The 20,376-nt window shown below is 39.3% G+C and overlaps 1 protein-coding gene across 1 annotated transcript in view; it reads left to right on the top strand.

The window, feature by feature from the left end:
* The window catches only part of CERS3 (ceramide synthase 3), a 95,913-nt gene extending 76,861 nt beyond the window's left edge, over window positions 1-19,052 (top strand). Inside the window, exon 9 of the mRNA XM_060293443.1 lies at window positions 18,837-19,052. Coding sequence (XP_060149426.1) covers window positions 18,837-19,004 — 168 coding nt within the window. The 3' untranslated portion in view covers window positions 19,005-19,052. The remainder of the gene's footprint in view (window positions 1-18,836) is intronic.
* The last annotated feature ends 1,324 nt before the right edge of the window (window positions 19,053-20,376 follow it).

The raw sequence follows: 20,376 nt of genomic DNA, 5'->3' as shown, positions 1-20,376 counted from the left end.
TTCTACATTTTCCTGTTCTTAGGAATCACAGTCCCAAGCAGCTTATTGAACAGTGTCTAAAAATTATTGTTTCATATGTTTTATCCAGTTTTCTGTTTGTTTAACATGATAGAATAATCTATTACCTATTTTTCTATAATAGCCAAAAGCAGAAGTCACAGTATTTTATTTTCTAAATAACAACACTTAATATGCTTCCTGAGATGTCCTGTTTTACTTTTCAAACAAGTACAACTGTTTGGTGATTCCTTCTTTTTTCCTGATTTTTCTCTCTAGGTCAATGCTGTCCAATAAAAATATAATGTGAGCCACACACATACATAATGTTAGGTTATCTAGTAGTGTCATTTTAAAAATAATAAGAAACAGGTGAAAGTAATTTAATAATATATTCTATTTAACACAATACAAACAAAATATTATCATTTCAATTTTGTCTGGTATGTATTTTAATCAGGGAAGGATTATAATCACAATCATTATTTAAAGCTAATATAGTGATTCAGCAATCAGTACAAACAAATCATTAATGAGATATTTTTCATCCTTTTTTTCCATACTAAGTCCTTGAAATTCAGTGTATATTTTACACTTACAGCATCTTTCAATTTGAACCAACCTCATTTCAGAAGACACACGTGGTGAATGGGTGGCTACTACATTGGGTGTTACGGCTCCTAGCTCTAGACTAGCAATTCTGCTTCTCAACCACTGCATATGAGACAGGTGGCGGGATATGTTCTCATGTGTAATTTGTTCTCACGGGGTCCCTGGTGGTGTATTCAATTGTAACATGCTGGCTGTACCTACTACCCTTTCTTTCCACCCAAGAAAACTTTCCAGTTTGTGAGCAAGGGAGGAAGGTACTATTCTCGGGATTTTTTTTTTTTTTAAGCCAATTCTTTGTCTTGTTTTTCATTCTTTTCTGCAGGTGCCTTACTTTTCTAATCCTATTTCCTTCTTTCCCTTCACTACTCATCTCCAGGTACCACTCTTCTGTGTATACCTGGTTCTCCCCCACAAGCTCTGCTTCTCCGAGGCTGACACTTGTATCTTGTACACGTTGGAGCCCCTTCTCTTTAGCAAGGGCTATGAACTTCCAGGTCATTTATGGCTTTACTTTGTGTTTCTGGGGGGGGATTTTGTCTGTGCTTCTTCTAGGTCCTGTACTCCCAGGCTGCTTGTTTTTCTGACCTCCTCTTCCCCCCACCCCCTTTCCCAGCCACAAACTAGAGGGCTGTGGGAGCTAACTGGAATTTGTAAATGTTTTCTTTTTTATCCAGATTCTCCTTTAAATCAGCACCAGTTTCTAGATATGGTCTGACTAATACAAAGTCAAGCAGTTTTGATGTCTCTTTGTGTGAAAACTATGCTGCCATCAATGCATCCTAGTTTTGCTTTGAGTTGCTGGTAGTTCACATTAGGTTGTTAATTCATATTGAGCTTGAAATTGATTAAAACCTCTAAGTCTTTTTCACATCAGCCAAGCCACATTTCTGCTCAGGATTGTATGTTGATGATTGTGACTTTTGTGGAAGTTATATTCCTTCTTGTTAAACTTCATTTTGCTTGACCAGCTTATCATTTGAGTCTTTTGTTTAAGAATGGGAGGGCTTCCCTGGTGGCGCAGTGGTTGAGAGTCCACCTGCCGATGCAGGGGACACAAGTTCGTGCCCCGGTCCGGGAGCATCCCACATGCCGCAGAGCGGCTGGGCCCGAGAGCCATGGCCGCTGAGCCTGCGCATCCGGAGCCTGTGCTCCACAATGGGAGAGGCCACAACAGCAAGAGGCCCGCGTACCGCAAAAAAAAAAAAAAAAAAAAAAAAGAATGGGAAAGCATGACATTTGGTGATGGGTGCCTAAACGTTTCAGAAGACCTTTTGTCTAAAAGGCCTATTAAAGAAATTCAGGATTATTCTATATAATCTAGTTCATGAAAAAGAGTCATTTTTTGGCTTGATATATATTTTAATCAGGAGAGGACTATAATCATATTTAAGACTAATGAAGAATAAGGTATTATTCTGGATCTCACACCCAAAAGATCTTCCAGGATTTCCACTTTTCGTTTCAGTTCAGCTTGTTACATACTGGCTATGTTAACTATAGCTTCACTAGAATGACCTGTAGAGCCTTAAAAATAATACTCACAGCCAGGTTCTAATTCAGACCAATTAAATGAGAATCTATGGGGACTAGACCCAGACACTGGGGTTTTTGACAGTCCTCTTCTTCCCCCAACATAAGTGATTCTACTCTGCCTCTCAGGTTGAGGGCCACTAGATCAAGTGGAGAAACCCAGCTGTGTGTGTGTGTGTGTGTCCTCTCTGTCCTACTCTGCACAAGTGTCCATGGACATCCCTCTGATTGCTGAGTCTGCTTTCTAAAAAGCAGAGATGGCTGCACTCTTCCCCACATCTGTAGAGTTCGCTGACATGATCTCAGCAAATACACCCATCATGAAAATTTTAACAAGAGCAGTAGACTTCATGTTACATAGGGGTTCTATGCTGAAAAAGCCTTAAAAATAAAAAGTCAGACTGTTGAAACAGGCACCAAGCACTCTGAGATTCTTTACTTTCTAGAAAACCAGAATTCTCTAAATAGTACATTTCTCTGGAGAATTAAAGACATGAGTCATTACATAAAGTGAGACATACTGGTAATTTTATATTACCTTTCTGGACTAAAAAGACTCATGACATACAGAGTCAAGGAAGTCAAAATTGTTTGCAATCATGGGATTTTAAAATGTGAAAGACCCTTAGGCACAGAGAGCAGCAATCTAGAGAGGGTCTGTGGCCTAAGCATCCACCTGCTGACTGCAGTGTGGTACCTGACTGTCAGCTGAGGCATCACCAGAGCTGGTGTGACATGCAGCCTTTCAGGCCCCACTAGATACTTTCTGAATGAGAATCTGTATTTTATCAAGAAACTTAGGTGATTCATATGTACATTAAAGTTTGAGAAGCACTGGTCTAGAAATTTCATATTACAGATAACTGATAGGAAATGTCCATGTGTAGCCAAGTTTCAAAGAATTAAATTTAATGCAGCTCCTTTGAGTAGAAAAAAAGGGGAAAACTGTTTTTTTCTGTGACCTTGTCAACTTGGATAATAAGAACTAATATGACAAAAAGGAATGTATTTTGACAGTAGTTCAGAAGATTAAACTCTGACTGAATGCACTTTCTTTTTCATACAGTTAAAGCTAAAATTTTCTTTCAAAACAGCATAAAGTGCTTATTATATTGTCCTTTGTTTCATTGCCAACTATGGATTTAGATGTGGAGCCATTCAAAAAAGCAGTGGGACATTATGAGTCATTCACGACCTCCTGGGCTTTTGACATTACTGTAAAGCCACAGATTCCCGAGCGCAGAGTTTAGTTAAGGCATTTCAAAAGCACAGCTCTGCAATTTTATTGAAACCATGGTTGCAGATGTCATTCCCAGAGTGTATGGAAGTGCTGTGGCAGAGATTATTCGTAATTTTATCCTATTAACATATTTTTTCTCATTGTCAAAGTTTATTTTGTTTGGTAATCCTTGCAATAATTTTTGAGGACTGCAGACCAGGGCCAGCTACTTACTTTCACTAATAGGCAAATCATGATTAATTCATAAAAGTATATATATTCTGGAATCTAAAAATATAAGAAAAATTACACAAAAAATAAAACTAAAAGCATAGACATCATCAGGGCTTGACTTTAAATTTATTGTACTCACTTTTTTTTTGGTGGATATGAAAGTGGTAAGTTGTGTATTAATTGAGTGATGCTGGTTGTGTTACACACATAATCCAGTGTAAGGCGGTGGCTGTGGATGGGAATATGTTCTCATAAGACACGCAGGATAGTGAAGGGTTTTGGTGCCATGTCATATGAGGATAAACTGAAGAAAATAAGAATATTTAGCTTGAAGAGGGGTTAACTTCAGCATTTGAAGGAAGTATACAGACCCCTTTTGGATAAGGAGGCAGATTTTAGCACCATATGAAAAAAGAAGCAGGTAATGAATTACTGGAAATGTACAAGCAGGAGAATGTACATCTTTTGCTCTGGTTGTTAAGAAAGGCATATCAGCATCAAGTAGAAATTAGATTAGATGAGCTTAAAAGTCCCTCCAAACCTGGAGGCCTTTGGGCACCATTCTTTCTTATGTAATTGCCCCTCTACATCTCAAATGCTACCACTCCAATCCAAGCCACTGACATTTCTCTTCTGGTCTATGACCACAGCCTCCTAAGTGCTCCACATTTGACCACCATGGATTCTGTTTCCATACAGCAACAGAGAACACTGTTATATATAAACCAGTTTCCACAGAAAGCAGAAGATTTCTGAGGATAGGCACCTTGTCTTTTTTTATCACATATATTCCCAATACTTCAAACGGTGCTACACAGCGGTTTCCATTTGGACTTAGAAGTAACTTGGAACTTTTTACCATGACCTATTAAATCTGTAATCTGGTCCATGCTTACTCCCCGACCTCATCTTAGGTCATGCTCCATCTTTCTTACCATGTTTTAGCTGCACTGGCCTTTCTGATCCCTGAGCATGCCATTCATCTCAGGGCCTTTGTACATACTGTGTCTTCTTCTTGAAATGCCTACCCCATCTTCCCTGACCACTCCTCCTTAACCTTCAGATTACAACCTTTGTGTTCCATTTCCTTAGCAAGGCCTTCCTTCCTTCCCATCCATCTAAGTGAGATCCCCAATTTACATATCATGGTATTCTCTGCTTCCTAACACTTACAAATGGGTGGTTGAATATTGTTATGTGTTTGATACCTTAGGGTTTGGCTCTTTGAATAGAGTACAAGTTATTTGAAGACAGAAACCATTATATCCCCAAAGTCTTACACAATGCACAGGGGCTCAAGAAATATTTTTTGAATCAGTGGTTCTCACCTGGGGTGGTTTTGCTCCCCGCCTTGCCCCCTGGGACATTTGGTAATCTCTGGAGACAATTTTGGTGGTCATAACTGGCATCTAGTGCACAGAGACCAGGAATACTTACTACTAGCCCTTCTACAATGGGCAGAACAGTCCCCACAGAATAAACTGGCTGAGATCCCTGGAATAAATGAGTAAACTCCTCTCTCTTTTGGTTGATTTCACTTTGTGGTTGGTGTTGATCTCAAATTATTCCTTGCTTTCCCACCTGACAGTGTCATCCTATACAGAGAGAAGTTAGGTTTATGCAAGAACAGCCAAACACACTCTTGAGGAGCCAAGCTCTCCATAATTATCTGTTTAGCATTTCTTCAGGTGTTGGCAGTTTAAAATTACTCAAGTGATAATCACAAATGGTTGCCAGCCATCTCCTTTAGAAATAAGACACCTGCATTTGGAAAGTTCTGATGGATTGAGAGAATGAGACTGTAGCTGATTGTTCAGGTGTAACTGAGAGAAAATTATGACTTTGATGGCACTACACCTTTCTGTTCCTGCATGGCTTTGTACAGTGTGGGGTGAGAAGGACATTGCGGGTGAGGCAGTGTGGACTGTGCCGAACACTCGTTCCTCATTCATTCTAATTCACTTAGTGACCAGTTCTCTCTCCTTACTTTTCACCTCTTTAAGCTCGCTGAATGTTGGGTCTAAGCCAGCAGAGCCATTCATGTCCTGGAGGGAGCCAGTTCTCACCTCCTGCCCTGCACACACACATTTCTCTCCTAGGGGCTGCAAGGCTTCTCATCTTTAGTTCAAGCCTCTGCATTTATGAGGAAGTCTTCTAAGGTTGCTACTTAAGGAAACATTTCATTCAGCTCTGTAGTCACTCTAGGACACTGCTTCCCAGCTTCCTTACCTCAGGCACTGAAGAAATTGATATTTGTACAGCACACTGGGGGAAACTGACAGGACTACCCAAAGCAGGAGACTGGGGCTCTGCTAGTTGCCCCAAGGCCTGAGAGAATCAATATCTCAGCATATCTTTTAACCCTTTCCTGGCACATCAGTTGGGAAACACTGGTGTAGAAAAGCCCCACTATACTATGGCTGCTCAGCTATAAGCCAGTTATGTATTTCCTTTTGAAAGTTGGCTGGTGGATTGGAGTTGTCTAAAAGCAAATCATATTTCTCTATCCCTAGAGAGAGGCAGGCACGATATTTGTAAATTTTCCTTATTCAAAAATCCTGCCAACAACAGTAGTCTGGCTCCTCTGAGCTGTGGAAGCAGCACTGTCCGGCAGGAGCTGTCTGCAGTGGCCATCGCAAGTCTTGCAAGGCAGTACTGCAGGGCACTGTAGGTCAGCAAGGGTCTTTCAGGACCCAAACCTGTGTGACTGCATCTCAGAGGGCCAGCTGTGCTGCCCAGCTCAGCTGACTGCCGTGCCCTCAGACTCTGAGGTCCTAGGCAGGGACTCACCAACAGAACAGTTCAACTCAGAGTCTGGATGTGACCACAGATATTAGATGTAACTTGGAAACCACTAAGACAGGAGCTCAGGGATCTGTGTCAGAGTCCCTCTGAATGCGATAAGCTGGGAAACAAGATCTCGCATAAAGGGCAGGACTGAAGATGACCTGGCAGTTTTGCCTGGAGCAGCTGTGTGGATGGTAGTGCCATGTGCTGAAATACGAAGGCCAGAGAAGGTGGTGTAAACGGAGCCTCGAATCTGACAAGGCCTTAGGCAGCTGAGAGGAGATGGTCTGAAGCCTGGAAGAAAAGTCCACGCTGGGATACAAATTTGGGATCACCTGCATTCGGATGGGATTTAAGATTCCCATCTTGTGGTATTAGATTCATCCATTCACTTGCTCATCAAATATACACTGAGTGCTTGCTGAGTGCTGGTGACATCACCTAAGAGAAACTAGGGGAGGAAGATGGCACATTCTGGTATATTCCACCCCATCCTTTCTCCCTCCCTCTGCAGAAGGGAAGCTGATGTCCTTCCACCCATGCTTTTATATGCTTATTATGTTTGGATATAGCCACAATTAAAGCATTGCTTTTTTGTTTTTAAACTTTACATAAATGGTATGATTTAGTTTATATAATTGTACAACTTGTTTTCTTCACTCATTATGACATTATTCATATTGAGAAATATTACTGTGGACCAGTGTACTTACCTCCTGTATAGTATCCATCACAGAATAGTCCACAGTCTACATATCCTCCTGTTTACATCTTTATATATGTCTCCTGGTGGCACATATGGGAGTTTCTCTATAAGTAGAATTCCTGAGTCAAGTTTACCAGATGCTGCCAAACAATTTGTCAAAGTATGTGGGAGTCTCTCTTGCCCCACATCCTCACCAATTTTCGGTACCATCAGATATTTTAATATTTACCAGTTTGATGAATAAGAGATTTTATCTCATTTTAATTTGCATTACTAAGCTTCAACATTTTGTATAGTTGATTAGTCAATAGTTGTCTCTTCTGTGAATCATCTGTTTATATTCATTGTCTGCTTTTCTGTCACATTGGATTTTTTTCCTTCTTAATGGTGCATATGAATTCTTTGTTGGATGCTAATATTTGAAACAAACTTTAACATTTTGTTGTTAATACACATTTTTCTGGGCTATATATTCAATACTTAATCTTCTGTCTTTCCATGGTTATTTCCTAAGTGTTGCTTACATAAATCCTAATGATTTTTTTTCAAAATGGTTTTGTATATCTTTGCCCAGTTAAAGTTGTGGAATTTGCAGGCTGTTGAATCTAAAGCTGCGTCTAAAGGATGCAAAATGTGTAGAAAATACACTAATTTTAATGGTTTTAATCCCCAAAGCAAAGTACATTCATGAAATCAAATCATTTTCTACATCACAAGTTGGTGATTACCACAGAGCCTTTTACATTTATTTTAAATTTACTTTTAGGTAATATAGAGAATATGAAAGAAATCCATGCATTTTTATCAAGAGCCACATAGCGTAATCTGAGCTCTTCTCCACCAAGCTGAGTCAGTGAGCTGAGTGGGTTCAAGTCCTGTAGTTTTTATCTCTTCTGGAAAATGAATCTGCCCGACCAGATACTCTCCAGAGTCCATCTATCCCTAAAACTTACTTTTTCTCCTAGAAGCTCATTTTTTAAAGCCTGTAAGCCTTAGCAAAGTGAAATAATTTCTTAAGGAAATTAGGTACATTGATAGCAGCAAGTGTAATGAAAATAAAAACCATCAGTGGAAAGTACAATATATTTCATACCGGTGAGTTGGGACAGTTTAAAAAGCAACCTTTGAGTCCGGTTCTGAAATTCAAGAGAAGAGGCATTCTATGTATACAGACCAGTCACAAAAATTGGGAACCATGCATAAGCCGGTTTTAGGGCATGTTTTCGATACTGCTTTGACTTGCACTCATGACTGCAGGGAGCCGGGACAGTGGCCTTGGTCCTGTACTCTGTGTCTGAGAGATTTGACACCAGCCAAAGTGAATTACTGTGTGATATTACAGGTTCAAGCATTTTTTCACAAGCCCCCCACCAAAAAAAAAGGGTCAATAGGAGAAGTTGGAAGTGTGTCCATTGCTTTAAGATACTCCCGTGCTTGGGTGAATGAGTCTTTGAATGTGGTTCGGTTAAGCTCTGTGCCCCTGCTCCTGGAACATGCCCTTCAAAGGGGAATGTTGGCTTCAACCGACTTTAATCTGGAGAAGATCATTTTGGTCCCAGATTCAGGGTTTCTGTTTCTCCTAGCATATGGGATGCTTTCAGACTGATTGCTCACCTTCCTTCATAGTGACTGTGACTTCAACCCCATCCTCTGAATGCGTGTCTTCTCTGCCCTCCTGGAGTGCCAGGCTGATGACATTTGCCAATACTGGTGCCATTAGTGATGTGGGGGTTCCAAAGCCCTTGTTAAGACCTGTTACAAGGTCTCTCTTCCATAAGTAACTTGTTCTTCATTCCCTTCACCATCATTTTGTGTAACCGAAGGGAGTTGCTGGGGAGAGGAAGGAGGTACTTTTAAAAGACATTGCAGAAATTATATTCATGCATTTCCATTTGTGGAATGAATAATATTGCCAATAATGTATTCTAGAGGGCCCAGGTCATTTCTGGAAAATGTCCAGTTGAATATTAGATATCTTTTCTAATTCCATAAAGAAAGTTATCTAAAGTTATCAGAATAGTAATATGCTGTCTGTAATGGCACTGCTAACCCTTCACCAAGGGCAGCTGGCGGGCAGGTAACAGGAAGCATGTGTGCTGTGATATGCTTGGCATGTGTGAGAACTGTGCATCTGGTGGCTGCAGCCCTTGGCTCCCTTCACTCTTCGAAGAAGGGTTTAGATCCTTCTTTTTTGCATGGATTTTCTTGGGCCCTTAATGATTTGTGGGAGGGTTCAGGGCCAACAAGTTGCACGAGACCAGTTCTACAAGCCCAGGGACAACTAAGAAGTAGGAAAGTAAGGGGCGCTGGTGTGCAGAGAAAAAGCAAAGGGAAGGACAATACAAGAAAAGAAGCTGGCTGATTCCAAGGGAGAGACTCACTGCTGCTGGTGCAAGCAGAGTCTTGGCATCCCATCAAAGCAGACAGGTAGAGTTCTAGAAAACACTGTGGCTTGACCTTTAGCAGGTGTTTAGATTTTGTTCCCCTAGAGCAAGGTTGACTTGTTTCTGATTTCTATTAAGTATTGTAATTACTGGAAAAGATTTACCATTGTGAAAAGGTACTTTGCAGAATACGGATTGTGATTTATATCTTAAACTTTTCTGATTTCAGCTGATTAGCAAAGCCTCATTTTTTCTAGCACACCTTAGCCAGTGTTTTTCAAACTGTAGGTTGCAGATCATTAATAGGTTGCCAAATCAGTTTTGTACATCATTTTTAAAATGGAATAGAATAGAATAAAGCATGCCAGTGTTTGTCTCACCCCCTGGGTGCCCTGTCTCTCCAAATATTCCAGCAGGGGTTTGTAGAGCACTGTTTTGAGGTGTCTAAGTTTTGATAGGGTTTTCACCCTGTCTGCCTCTTGTAGCTGTGTGGCCTTGAAAAAGTTACTTAACCCCTCTAAGCCTCATTTTCCTCTCCTTTAAAGTAAATAGAATAGGTCCTATGTCCTAGGGTTGCTGTGAGGAGGAAACGGTATTGTTCATACTAATTGCTTAGTTCAGTGCCTGGCACATGGACATTTATAGCGTGGATAGTGCCTTCATTTATAATTGCCAAATCTTGGAAGCAACCAAGGTGTCCTCCAATAGGTCAGTAGATGCATACTTCTGGTACGCACATCCGAACAATAGAATATTCTTCAGCAATAAAAAGAAATGAGGGGCTTCCCTGGTGGCGCAGTGGTTGACAGTCCGCCTGCCGATGCAGGGGACACGGGTTCATGCCCCGGTCTGGGAAGATCCCACATGCCGCGGAGCGGCTGGGCGCATGAGCCATGGCCGCTGAGCCCGCGCATCCGGAGCCTGTGCTCCACAACAGGAGAGGCCACAACAGTGAGAGGCCCGCGTGCCGCAAAAAAAAAAAAAAAAAAAAAAAAATAGAAATGAGCTATTAAGCCATGAAAAACCATGGAGGAACCCTACATGCTTATTACTAAGTGAAAGAAGCTAATCTTCAAAGTTAAATACTATATGATTCCAACTACAAGACATTCTGGAAAAGACAAAACTATGGTGACAATAAAAAGATCAGTGAATGCCAGGGCTTGGGAGGGAGGGAGGGATGAACAGGAAGAGCACAGAGGATTTTTAGGACAGTGGAATAAAAGCCCCTTAAGGGTGTCATTGCTGTTATTGTTATATTACAGATAGCATATACAAGATGAAATTGAATATAATATGAGGTTTTATTAATATTTTTGAATACCGTTCAATTTCCAATTTGCATTATTCAAGTTTTTTTTTTTAACATCTTTATTGGGGTACAATTGCTTTACAATGGTGTATTCAAGTTTTTATAGTGTGCAACCACCTATACATCTATCTAACAAACTCTTACTACCAGGAAGTCCTTTCTGAGCTTGATTCATCATCAAGGGCAGTGGTTCTCCAACCTGTTGGACCCACACCCTCTTCACTAGCCTGAAATTAAATTCCTAGGTAATATCACTCACCTAAAAGCATAATTTCAAAAAGCAATATAATGCCACAACATAATAAAAAAGAAATAAGATGAAAAACATTTCTGATAAAATATGCATTTCGTGTGTAACGTGTACATGACTGCCCTAGAGAATGTAATGAAGTTGGCAGATGCTGTGCTTGCTTATATGGAGACTCAGCATGAGTGGGGCAGCTGCAAGTGCAGACTGACACAGCCTCAAATGCCACTGGTAGGGTTGCCATCAGTGACATGGCTTTCTGAAATTGTGAAGTTCTGAACAAAATGAAGTATAGTCTTCCTTGGATTTATGTACATAGTTGCAGTCCTGAAAAGTTGAGAATATATTAAAACCATGCAAGAATTCCTGTGCTTGAATGTACAATGGAATTAGATTCTAGGCTTGGATAATTACAAATGCAGGTCTGGCAGGACATTAGGGTGTCATGCACATTGTAGGGTATGCGGCATCCCTAGCCAATGCTCATTAAAAGTCAGTAGTGCTCCCCAACCTTTATGACTGTGAGGATGTCATACATTTCTAAAAGCCTGAATATGGTCCAGGCCCTCTTCTCAGAGGTGAGGGTGCTGGAGGATGTGGCTTCAAGCTATGGGGAGCATCCTCCAGGATGAATTTATTTCTCAGCTAAAGCAGCTATTCAAGTCCTGGAGAAAGGGGTGGGAAGACGCTAGTATGCCTTTCTGGGGAGAAATTAGTTTCTTTGTTTTGATTCAGATTTCCCCTTGTTCCCTACAAAAAACTTTTGAGGAAAGAAAAGGAGAGCCAAGAGGCACCATCCATGAAAGCAAACGTCAGCCAAGCATGGCCCTTCCCTCAAAGACTCCGTCTGCAGGGGGAGCACTCTGATCCTGGCTCCCAGCAAATCATGGAGAGGCTGCGTTTCTCTGTTGCATCTTAACTGATGAGATGCCAAGTTTATTCCTCAGTGTTTACAGTGAGCCTTGTTTATTTTGGGACCCTTTCTGTGTTGTTGTGAAAAGAGCAAAACATACAGAAAAGAGCCTATGAAGTTATATTTCTGTGATTAAGACAGCAGAATGTGTGTACGTTGTTGTTGATGTTGTTGTTTAAGCTGTGTTTGCATGAAGCTTGTATGCAAGGAAGTATTTGGTTACATATACCCCAAGAATCTCCAGAGGTGGTCAGTTTTAGTCTTCAGGTCACAAAAAGGGAAAACTCTTATGGTTATGGATATCATCTTGAAAAATGATGCGTGAGGAAACAGCCTCCACCTTCCATAGTTTTTTTCTTTTCTAGGCTGGGTTTAATAGAGATGTTTCTGAACTGGCTTAGAGGGTCAGGGGTCAGATCCAACACTGGCCTTGCAGAGAGCTTGAGTTCTTGGTATTGTTTTAATAGTTCATACCATCATTATCTTTTGCAATGAAGTCTGATCTGCAGCAATTCCATCTGCATTCATTGGGACAGTGTTATTCTTCTAGGAGTTTTCCTCACAAAATTCCTTTCAGAACACTGTAAAGAAGAGGAGAAACATATTACTCTTAATTAAGAACTGTCCTTGAAGGAATTCCTGCATAAAGAAAATAGGAAACATCCTATTCCCAACAATAAAAATATCCTGACAACCAAAATGCCCGCATGAGCAATACTTTACTTAGCAGATGTTTATTGGGAAAACTATAGTGTTTGCGTTCTAAAAAGAAATACATTTAAGTTTTATTTTTAAACTTATCATCAGTGAAATTTATTTTTTCCTGTTGGTGTACAGTTCTGTGAATTTTAACACAAGTGTAGATTTGTGTAGCCATCACTATAATCTGGATACAGAATAATTCTGTCACCCCAATAACTCCTCCCTCCACCCCAGCTCTTGGCAGCCACTTATCTGTTCACCATCCCTACAGTTTAGTCTTTTTAAGAATGCCATGAAAACTACATCAGTATGTCTTTTGGTAGGTATAATTGTTTTACAATGTTGTGTTCGTTTTTTTTGTGGGGGGGGTAATAGTTGTTTTACAGTGTTGTGTTAGTTTCTACTGTATAGTGAAGTGATGCAGAGTTCCCCGTGTTATACAACAGGTTCTCTTTAGTTATCTATTTTATACATATTAGTGTATATATGTCAGTCTCAATCTCCCAATTCATCTCACCTCCCTTTCTGACTGGTGTGAGGTGAACCTCATTGTAGGTTTGATTTGCATTTCTCTAATAATTAGTGATGTTGAGAATCTTTTCATGTGCCTCTTGGCCATCTGTATGTCTTCTCTGGAGAAATGTCTATTTAGGTCTTCCACCCATTTTTGGATTGGGTTGGTTTTTGGGTTTTGGTTTTATTTTTGATATTGAGCTGAATGAGCTGTTTGTATATTTTGGAGATTAATCCTTTGTCCATTGATTCATTTGCAAAAATTTTCTCCCATTCTGAGGGTTGTCTTCATCTTGTTTATGGTTTCCTTTGCTATGCAAAAGCTTTTAAGTTTCCTTAGGTCCCATTTGTTTATTTTTGTTTTTATTTCTATTACTCTACAAGATGGGTCAAAAAAGATCTTGGGGCTTCCCTGGTGGCGCAGTGGTTGAGAGTCCGCCTGCCGATGCAGGGGACACGGGTTTGTGCCCCGGTCTGGGAAGACCCCGCATGCCGCAGAGCGGCTGGGCCCGTGAGCCATGGCCGCTGAGCCTGCGCGTCCGGAGCCTGTGCTCCGCAACGGGAGAGGCCACAACAGTGAGAGGCCCGTGTAACGCAAAAAAAAAAAAAAAGATCTTGCTGTGATTTATGTCATAGAGTGTTCTTCCTATGTTTTCCTCTAAGAGTTTTATAGTGTCTGGTCTTACATTTAGGTCTTTAATCCATTTGGAGTTTAGTTTTGTGTATGGTGTTAGGGAGTGTTCTAATTTAAGTCTTTTACATGTAGCTGTCCAGTTTGCCCAGCACCACTTATTGAAGAGACTGTCTTTTCTCCATTGTATATCCTTGCCTCCTTTGTCATAGATTAGTTGACCATAGGTGCATGGGTTTATCTCTGGGCTGTCTGTCCTGTTCCATTGATCTATATTTCTGTTTTTGTGCCAGTATCATACTGTCTTGATTACTGTAGCCCTGTAGTACAGTCTGAAGTCAGGGAACCTGATTCCTCCAGCCCCATTTTTTTTTTTTTTTTTCTCAAGATTGCTTAGGCTATTCAGGGTCTCTTTTGTCTTCATACAGATTTTAAGATTTTTTTGTTCTAGTTCTGTGAAAAATGTCATTGGTAATTTGATAGGGATTGCACTGAATCTGTAGATTTCTTTGGGTAGTATAGTCATTTTCACAATATTGATTCTTCCAACCCAAAAACATGGTATATCTCTCCATCTGTTTGTGTCATCTTTGATTTATTTCATCAGTTTCTTATAGTTTTCTGAGTACAGGTCTTTTATCTCCTTAAGTAGGTTTATTCCTAGTTATTTTATTCTTTTTGTTGCAATGGTGAATGGGATTATTTCCTTAATTTCTCTTTCTTACCTTTTGTTGTTAGTGTATAGTAATGCAAGAGATTTCTGTGCATTAATTTTGTATCCTGCAACTTTACCAAATTCATTGATTAGCTCTAGTAGTTTTCTGGTGGCATCTTTAGGTTTTTCTATGTAGAGTATCATGTCATCTGTAAACATGATGGTTTTACTTCTTTTCCAATTTGTATTCTTTTATTTCTTTTTCTTCTCTGATTGCCATGGCTAGGACTTCCAATACTATGTTGAATAATAGTGGTGAGAGCAGACATCCTTGTCTTGTTCCTGATCTTAGAGGAAATGCTTTCAGTTTTTCACCATTGAGAATGATGTTTGCTGTGGGTTTGTCATATATGGCCTTTATTATGTTGAGGTAGGTTCCCTCTATGCCCACTTTCTGGAGAGTTTTTATTATAAATGGGTGTTGAATTTTGTCAAAAGCTTTTTCTGCATTTATTGAGACAATCATATGGTTTTTATTCTTCAGTTTGTTAATATGGTGTATCACATTGATTGATCTGTGTATATTGAAGATTCCTTGCATCCCTGGGGTAAATCCCACTTGATCATGGTGTATGATCCTTTTAATATGTTGTTGGATTCTGTTTGCTAGTATTTTGTTGAGGATTTTTGCATATATATTCATCAGTGATATTGGTCTGTAATTTTATTTTTTTGTGATATCTTTGTCTGGTTTTCGCATCCAGGTGATGGTGGCCTCATAGTATGAGTCTGGGAGTGTTCCTTCCTCTGCAATTTTTTGGAATAGTTTGAGAAGGATGGTGTTAGATCTTCTCTAAATGTTTGATAGAATTCACCTGTGAAGCCATCTGGTCTTGGACTTTTGTTTGTTGGGAGGGTAGGTAACCTTTTGAAACAAACTTTTTTCACTTAACATAATGCTTTTGAGATTCATCCAACTTCTTATAAATGTCAGTAGTTTGTACCTATTTATTGGTAAGTAGTATTCCATTGTATGGATGTACCATTCATTTACTTCTTGAAGAACATTTGGGTTGCTTACAATTTTGGGCAATTATGAATAGAGCTTTTATAAACATTTTTTTGTGTGTGAATATAAATTTTCATTTCTCTAGTGTAGATACTCAGGGGTAGGAATGCTGAGACATACAGTATATGTATGTTTGCCTTTATAAGTAAAAACTGTTTCCAAAGTGTCTATACCATTTTGCATTTCCATCAGCAGTGTATAAGAATTCCTTCCAGTTACTCTTCATCCTTGGTATTCTCAGGATTTTTAATTTTAGCTATTCTTATGATAGTTTTATCTAATCATGATTTTAATTTGCATTTTCCTAATGGCTAACGATGTTGAATATCTTTTCATATGTTTATTTGACATCCTATATCCTCCTAGAAGTGTGTATTTTTAAATATTTTCCCATTTTTTAAATGTTTTTTCTTATTGTTGAGTTTTGAGAATTCTTTATTATCCATACTAGTTGGATATGGGATTTGTAATTACTATCTCCCAGTTTGTAACCTGTCTTTGTATTCTCTAAATAGTATCTTTCTTTTTTTTTTTAAATAGTACCTTTCATAGAGCAAAAGTTTTTAATTTTGATGCAGTACAGTTTATCATTTTTTTATGGAGTATGCTTTTTGTGTCTTGTCTAAGAACTCGTTATGCAACCCAAGGTCATAGGTTTTCTTCTAAAAGTTTTATAGTTTTATATTTTGCATTTAGATCTACAATTCATTTTGTGTTAACATATGTGTAAGGTTAAAATTTACTTTTTTGCCTATGGATTTCTCCTTGCTCCAGCACCATTTGTTGAAAAGACTATCCTTTCTCCATTAAATTGCTTTTGCACCTTTGTCAAAACTCAATTGGCAGTATTTGTGTGGGTGTATTTCTAGATTCTCTATTCTGTTCCATTGATCTATTTGTTTACCCCTTTGCTAATACCATCCAGTCTTGATTACTATAACTTTATAGTAAAGTCTTAAAATTGGATAGTTCGAGTTTTCCAATTTTATTCTTCTTTTGCATAATTGCTTTAGCTATTCTAGTTCCTTTGCCTCTCCATATAGAATTTAGAATCAGCTTGTCTATATCTATAAGAAATCTTGCTAAGATTTTAATGGTATTATGTGGAATCTGTAGATCAATATGGGGATAATCAACATTTTTACTGTATTGAAACTTCCAAGCCATGAACATAGTATGTCTCTTTAGTTATTTAGATCTTTGATTTCTTTCTTCAGAGTTTTGTAGGTTTTACATGCAGATACTATACATGCTTTGTTACATTTGTACCTAAGTGTTTTATTTTTTGAAACTATTGTAAATGTTACTGACTTTTAAATTTCTGTTTTAGTTGGACATTGCTAGTCATGTTAGTTTACTATGGCTGCCATAACAAATTACTACAAACTTAGTGGCTTAAAAAAACAGAAATTTACTCTTTTACAGTTCTGGAGGTCAGAAGTCTACAATCAGTTTTGAGCAGAAATCAAAGTGTGGCAGATCTGTGTTCCCTTCACACACAGCAGGGAATCTGTTCTTTGCCTCTTCCAACTTCTGGTGGCTGCCAGCATTCCTTGGCTTGTAGCTACATCACTTCAATCTCTACCTCTTCTTCATATTGCCTTTCCTCTGTGTTGAATCCCCTCTGCCTCTCTTATAAAGACACATGTGATGGCATTGAGTGGCCACCTGGATAGTCCATGATAATCTCTCATCTCAAAATCCTTAATTTAATTAATAATATCTGCAAAAAACTTTACCATGTAAGGTAACATTCACAGATTCCAGAAATTAGGACCTAATATTTTTGAGGACATTTTTTAGCCTACTACATTAGTGTCTAGAAATCAAGATTGTGTGTGTGTGTGTGTGTGTGTGAGAGAGAGAGAGAGAGAGAGAGAGAGAGAGAAAGAAAAAGACAGAGAGACAGAGACAAAGAGAGAGAGAAAGAGATTTTATGTGTTGACCTTTTATCCTGCAGCCTTAGTACTAAACTCACATATTAATTCTAGGAGTTTTTTGGTTGATTCTTTGGTATTTTGTACATAAATAATAGAGACACTTTTATTTCTTTCTTCCCAATTTGTATGAATTTTATTTCTTTTTCTTGCCTTATTTCATTGACTAGGATTTCCAGTACAATGTGAATAGGAATGGTGAAAGTGAACATCCTTGCCTTATTCCTATTCTTAGGGGGAAAGCATTCAGTTATTCACCATTAAGTATGATGTTAGCTTCTATTCCTTCTTTGTAGAGAAGTTTTACAATTTTTTTTATCATGAATGGATGTTGAATTTTGTCATATGATTTTTCTGCATCAATTGATATAATCATTTTTTCCCTTCTTTAGATTATTAATATGATGGATTACATTCATTGATTTCCAAATATTGAACCAGCTTTGCATTACTGGGACAAACCCCACTTTATCATAGTATAATTTTTTATACACTCCTGGTTTTGATTTGGAATATTTTATTAAGGATTTTAATATCTATGTTCATTAAAGATATTGCTCTGTAGCTGTATTTTCTTATACTGTCTGTCTGGTTTTTGTATCAGGGTAATTCTGGCCTCATAAAATAAATTGGGATGTGATCCCTCCTCTTTTTTCTAGAAGAGATTGTGGAGATTTGGTGTTATTTCTTCTTTATACATTTCATGGAATTTGCCAGTGAAACCATTTGTGCCTGATATTCTTTTTCAGAAGATTTTAAACTACATATTTAATTTTTTTTCATATTTTTAAGACTACTCAGGTTATCTCTGTTTCAATTTCATTGATTTCTCATCTCTGTTATTTCCTTCCTTTTGCTCATTTTGGGCTTATTTTGCTTTTCTTTTTTTTTTTTTTTTCCTAGTTTCGTAAGTTGGAAGCTCATATTATTACAGACTTTTCTTCTTTTCTAATATAAACATTTAATGGTATACATTTCCTCTTAAACACTGTTTTAACTACACTGAAGAAAATGTGATGTGTTTTAATCTTAATTCAAAATGTTTTCTAGTATCCCTTGAGACTTACTCTTTTGATCCACTGATTATTTATAAGGGTGTTGATTAATTTCCAAGTGTTCTGAAATTTTCCCATTATTTTTTTATATTGATTTCTAGCTTAATTCCATTAGGACCTGAAACATATTTTGCATAATTTTGATTCTTTAAGTTTGTTAAGGTTTATTTTATGATCCATGATATGTTCTATGTTGGTGAATGTTTGGTTGTTTGAATATTGTGTTTTCTCTGAAGGGAGCCATATCTCTAAACTGAGCCCATTTGTTTGCTTATTCACTCAAGAGTCTTTCTGGAAGGTTGTCACTCACAGCCCATTGTTTCTTTTGTCTAGAATATCCAGGACGTGAGAAGTGATGATGAGGATGAGTATGAAGAGGAAGAGGTTGAGGAAGAGAAGGAGGAGAAGGAAGAAACCACCGAAGGCAAAGAGACAGACGGTTTGAAGAATGGCCTTGGGGCCAACAGGCACCTCATTCCCAATGGTCAGCATGGCTGTTAGCTTGAAGCCCGCATAGCTCCTGGTGCACAGTGCGCTGCAAGGGCTGCTGGGAGCCGGAAGTGCTCCCTCCTCCATTGCTGTAGCCTCAGGACCCACAGGGACCACAGATTTTGCCCTTCCCTCTTTCTAACCAGCACCTTCCCCCCCAACCAAGATGTATTTAACAAAATGTTAATTTGTGTTAAAATGTTTAATATAAACATCCCCATGGATTTTACTGGAGTTAGGACTCAGATTTCAAAGATTTCTCCTGAGAACCCTTCCACTTCTAATTGTTCCATTCATGAATTTAGACGTTTGGAGCCCACTTTGTTGTAGGCCTTCCCCTTCCCACCTTGCCTGTCCTCAGGATACTTTGGGAAGTGCTAAGTCAACCCACTTTTTCCAGGTGCGTTTAGCCACAGAGAGCAGCTCATTTCCCAAAAATGAGCTAGAAGTGGCAATGGAATGGTGGTGGCAGGACCAAACCAGGGGGCCAAGCTTCCAGGGCTCACGGATCCCTTTCTGCCATGGGCAGTGTTTAAACCTTCCATGCCGTGTGCTTCGTCTCTCCGATGGGAATAACCAGACCTGCCCTGCCCCCTCACAGGGTTGGAATAAGGATCAAATGAGATAATAATGGAAGTGAGAGTGCATACTGTAGGCTATGGTGTTGCTGTTACCTGACCCTCTTTTCACTGTGATCACAGTCCCGTTTGGGAGAGAAGCCTGGTGAAACTTGGCACTGAACAGGCCTGAACAAAAGGCACAGTCTTGAAGAATTCCTTTTAAATGTGTCTGGAAATACCTAAACATGCAAGTACCCAGAAAGCTGTTTCCAGTTTATCTGGTAACTATTTATTTGTTAGCTTCCCAAAGGTAATTCTCAAATCCCCCAGGTTCTCATCCCTCAGGTTCCATGGCCAAGGGGAGGGAGTTTGGGCCCCATTCCTTCTTGTCCTTTGCTGATTTCTCACTTATTTCCTCTCTGAAAGGGACGCTTCCCTGCTGTGGCCCTGAACCCCTCCTTCAGGCCAGCAGAGCTACCCAGCAGGCCATAGGGTCTACCTGGGGGCCTCTCTGGGGGCACTGGACCCAAGTCAGGTTGTTCCCCTAGCCACTATCACCCAGGAAGCCCAGTTTCTGGGGCATGTGTTTGAGCTCCTGATCAAAGGAGGTCTTGGAAAAACAAAGAGACTCTGTACTTTAAATCCCTGCTCTCCAACCCAATCAGAGTGCACAACAGTAAAGCAGAACAAAACAAAGGTCTGGAAAACACCCCTGAGAATGTCCAAGGACAGGTGCTTGAGTCAGTGTCAGCCCCTGGGGCTGCCTTACCTCTCTGGGAGGACAGGTAGGGGCTGGAGGGTCAGTAGCCACCTCTCGACCCCCA

This window comes from Globicephala melas, chromosome 2 (assembly GCF_963455315.2).
Source record: "Globicephala melas chromosome 2, mGloMel1.2, whole genome shotgun sequence".
Lineage (NCBI taxonomy): Eukaryota > Metazoa > Chordata > Mammalia > Artiodactyla > Delphinidae > Globicephala > Globicephala melas.
Note: the sequence above shows the minus strand (reverse complement) of the source record. Positions and strands in the feature narration are given on the sequence as shown.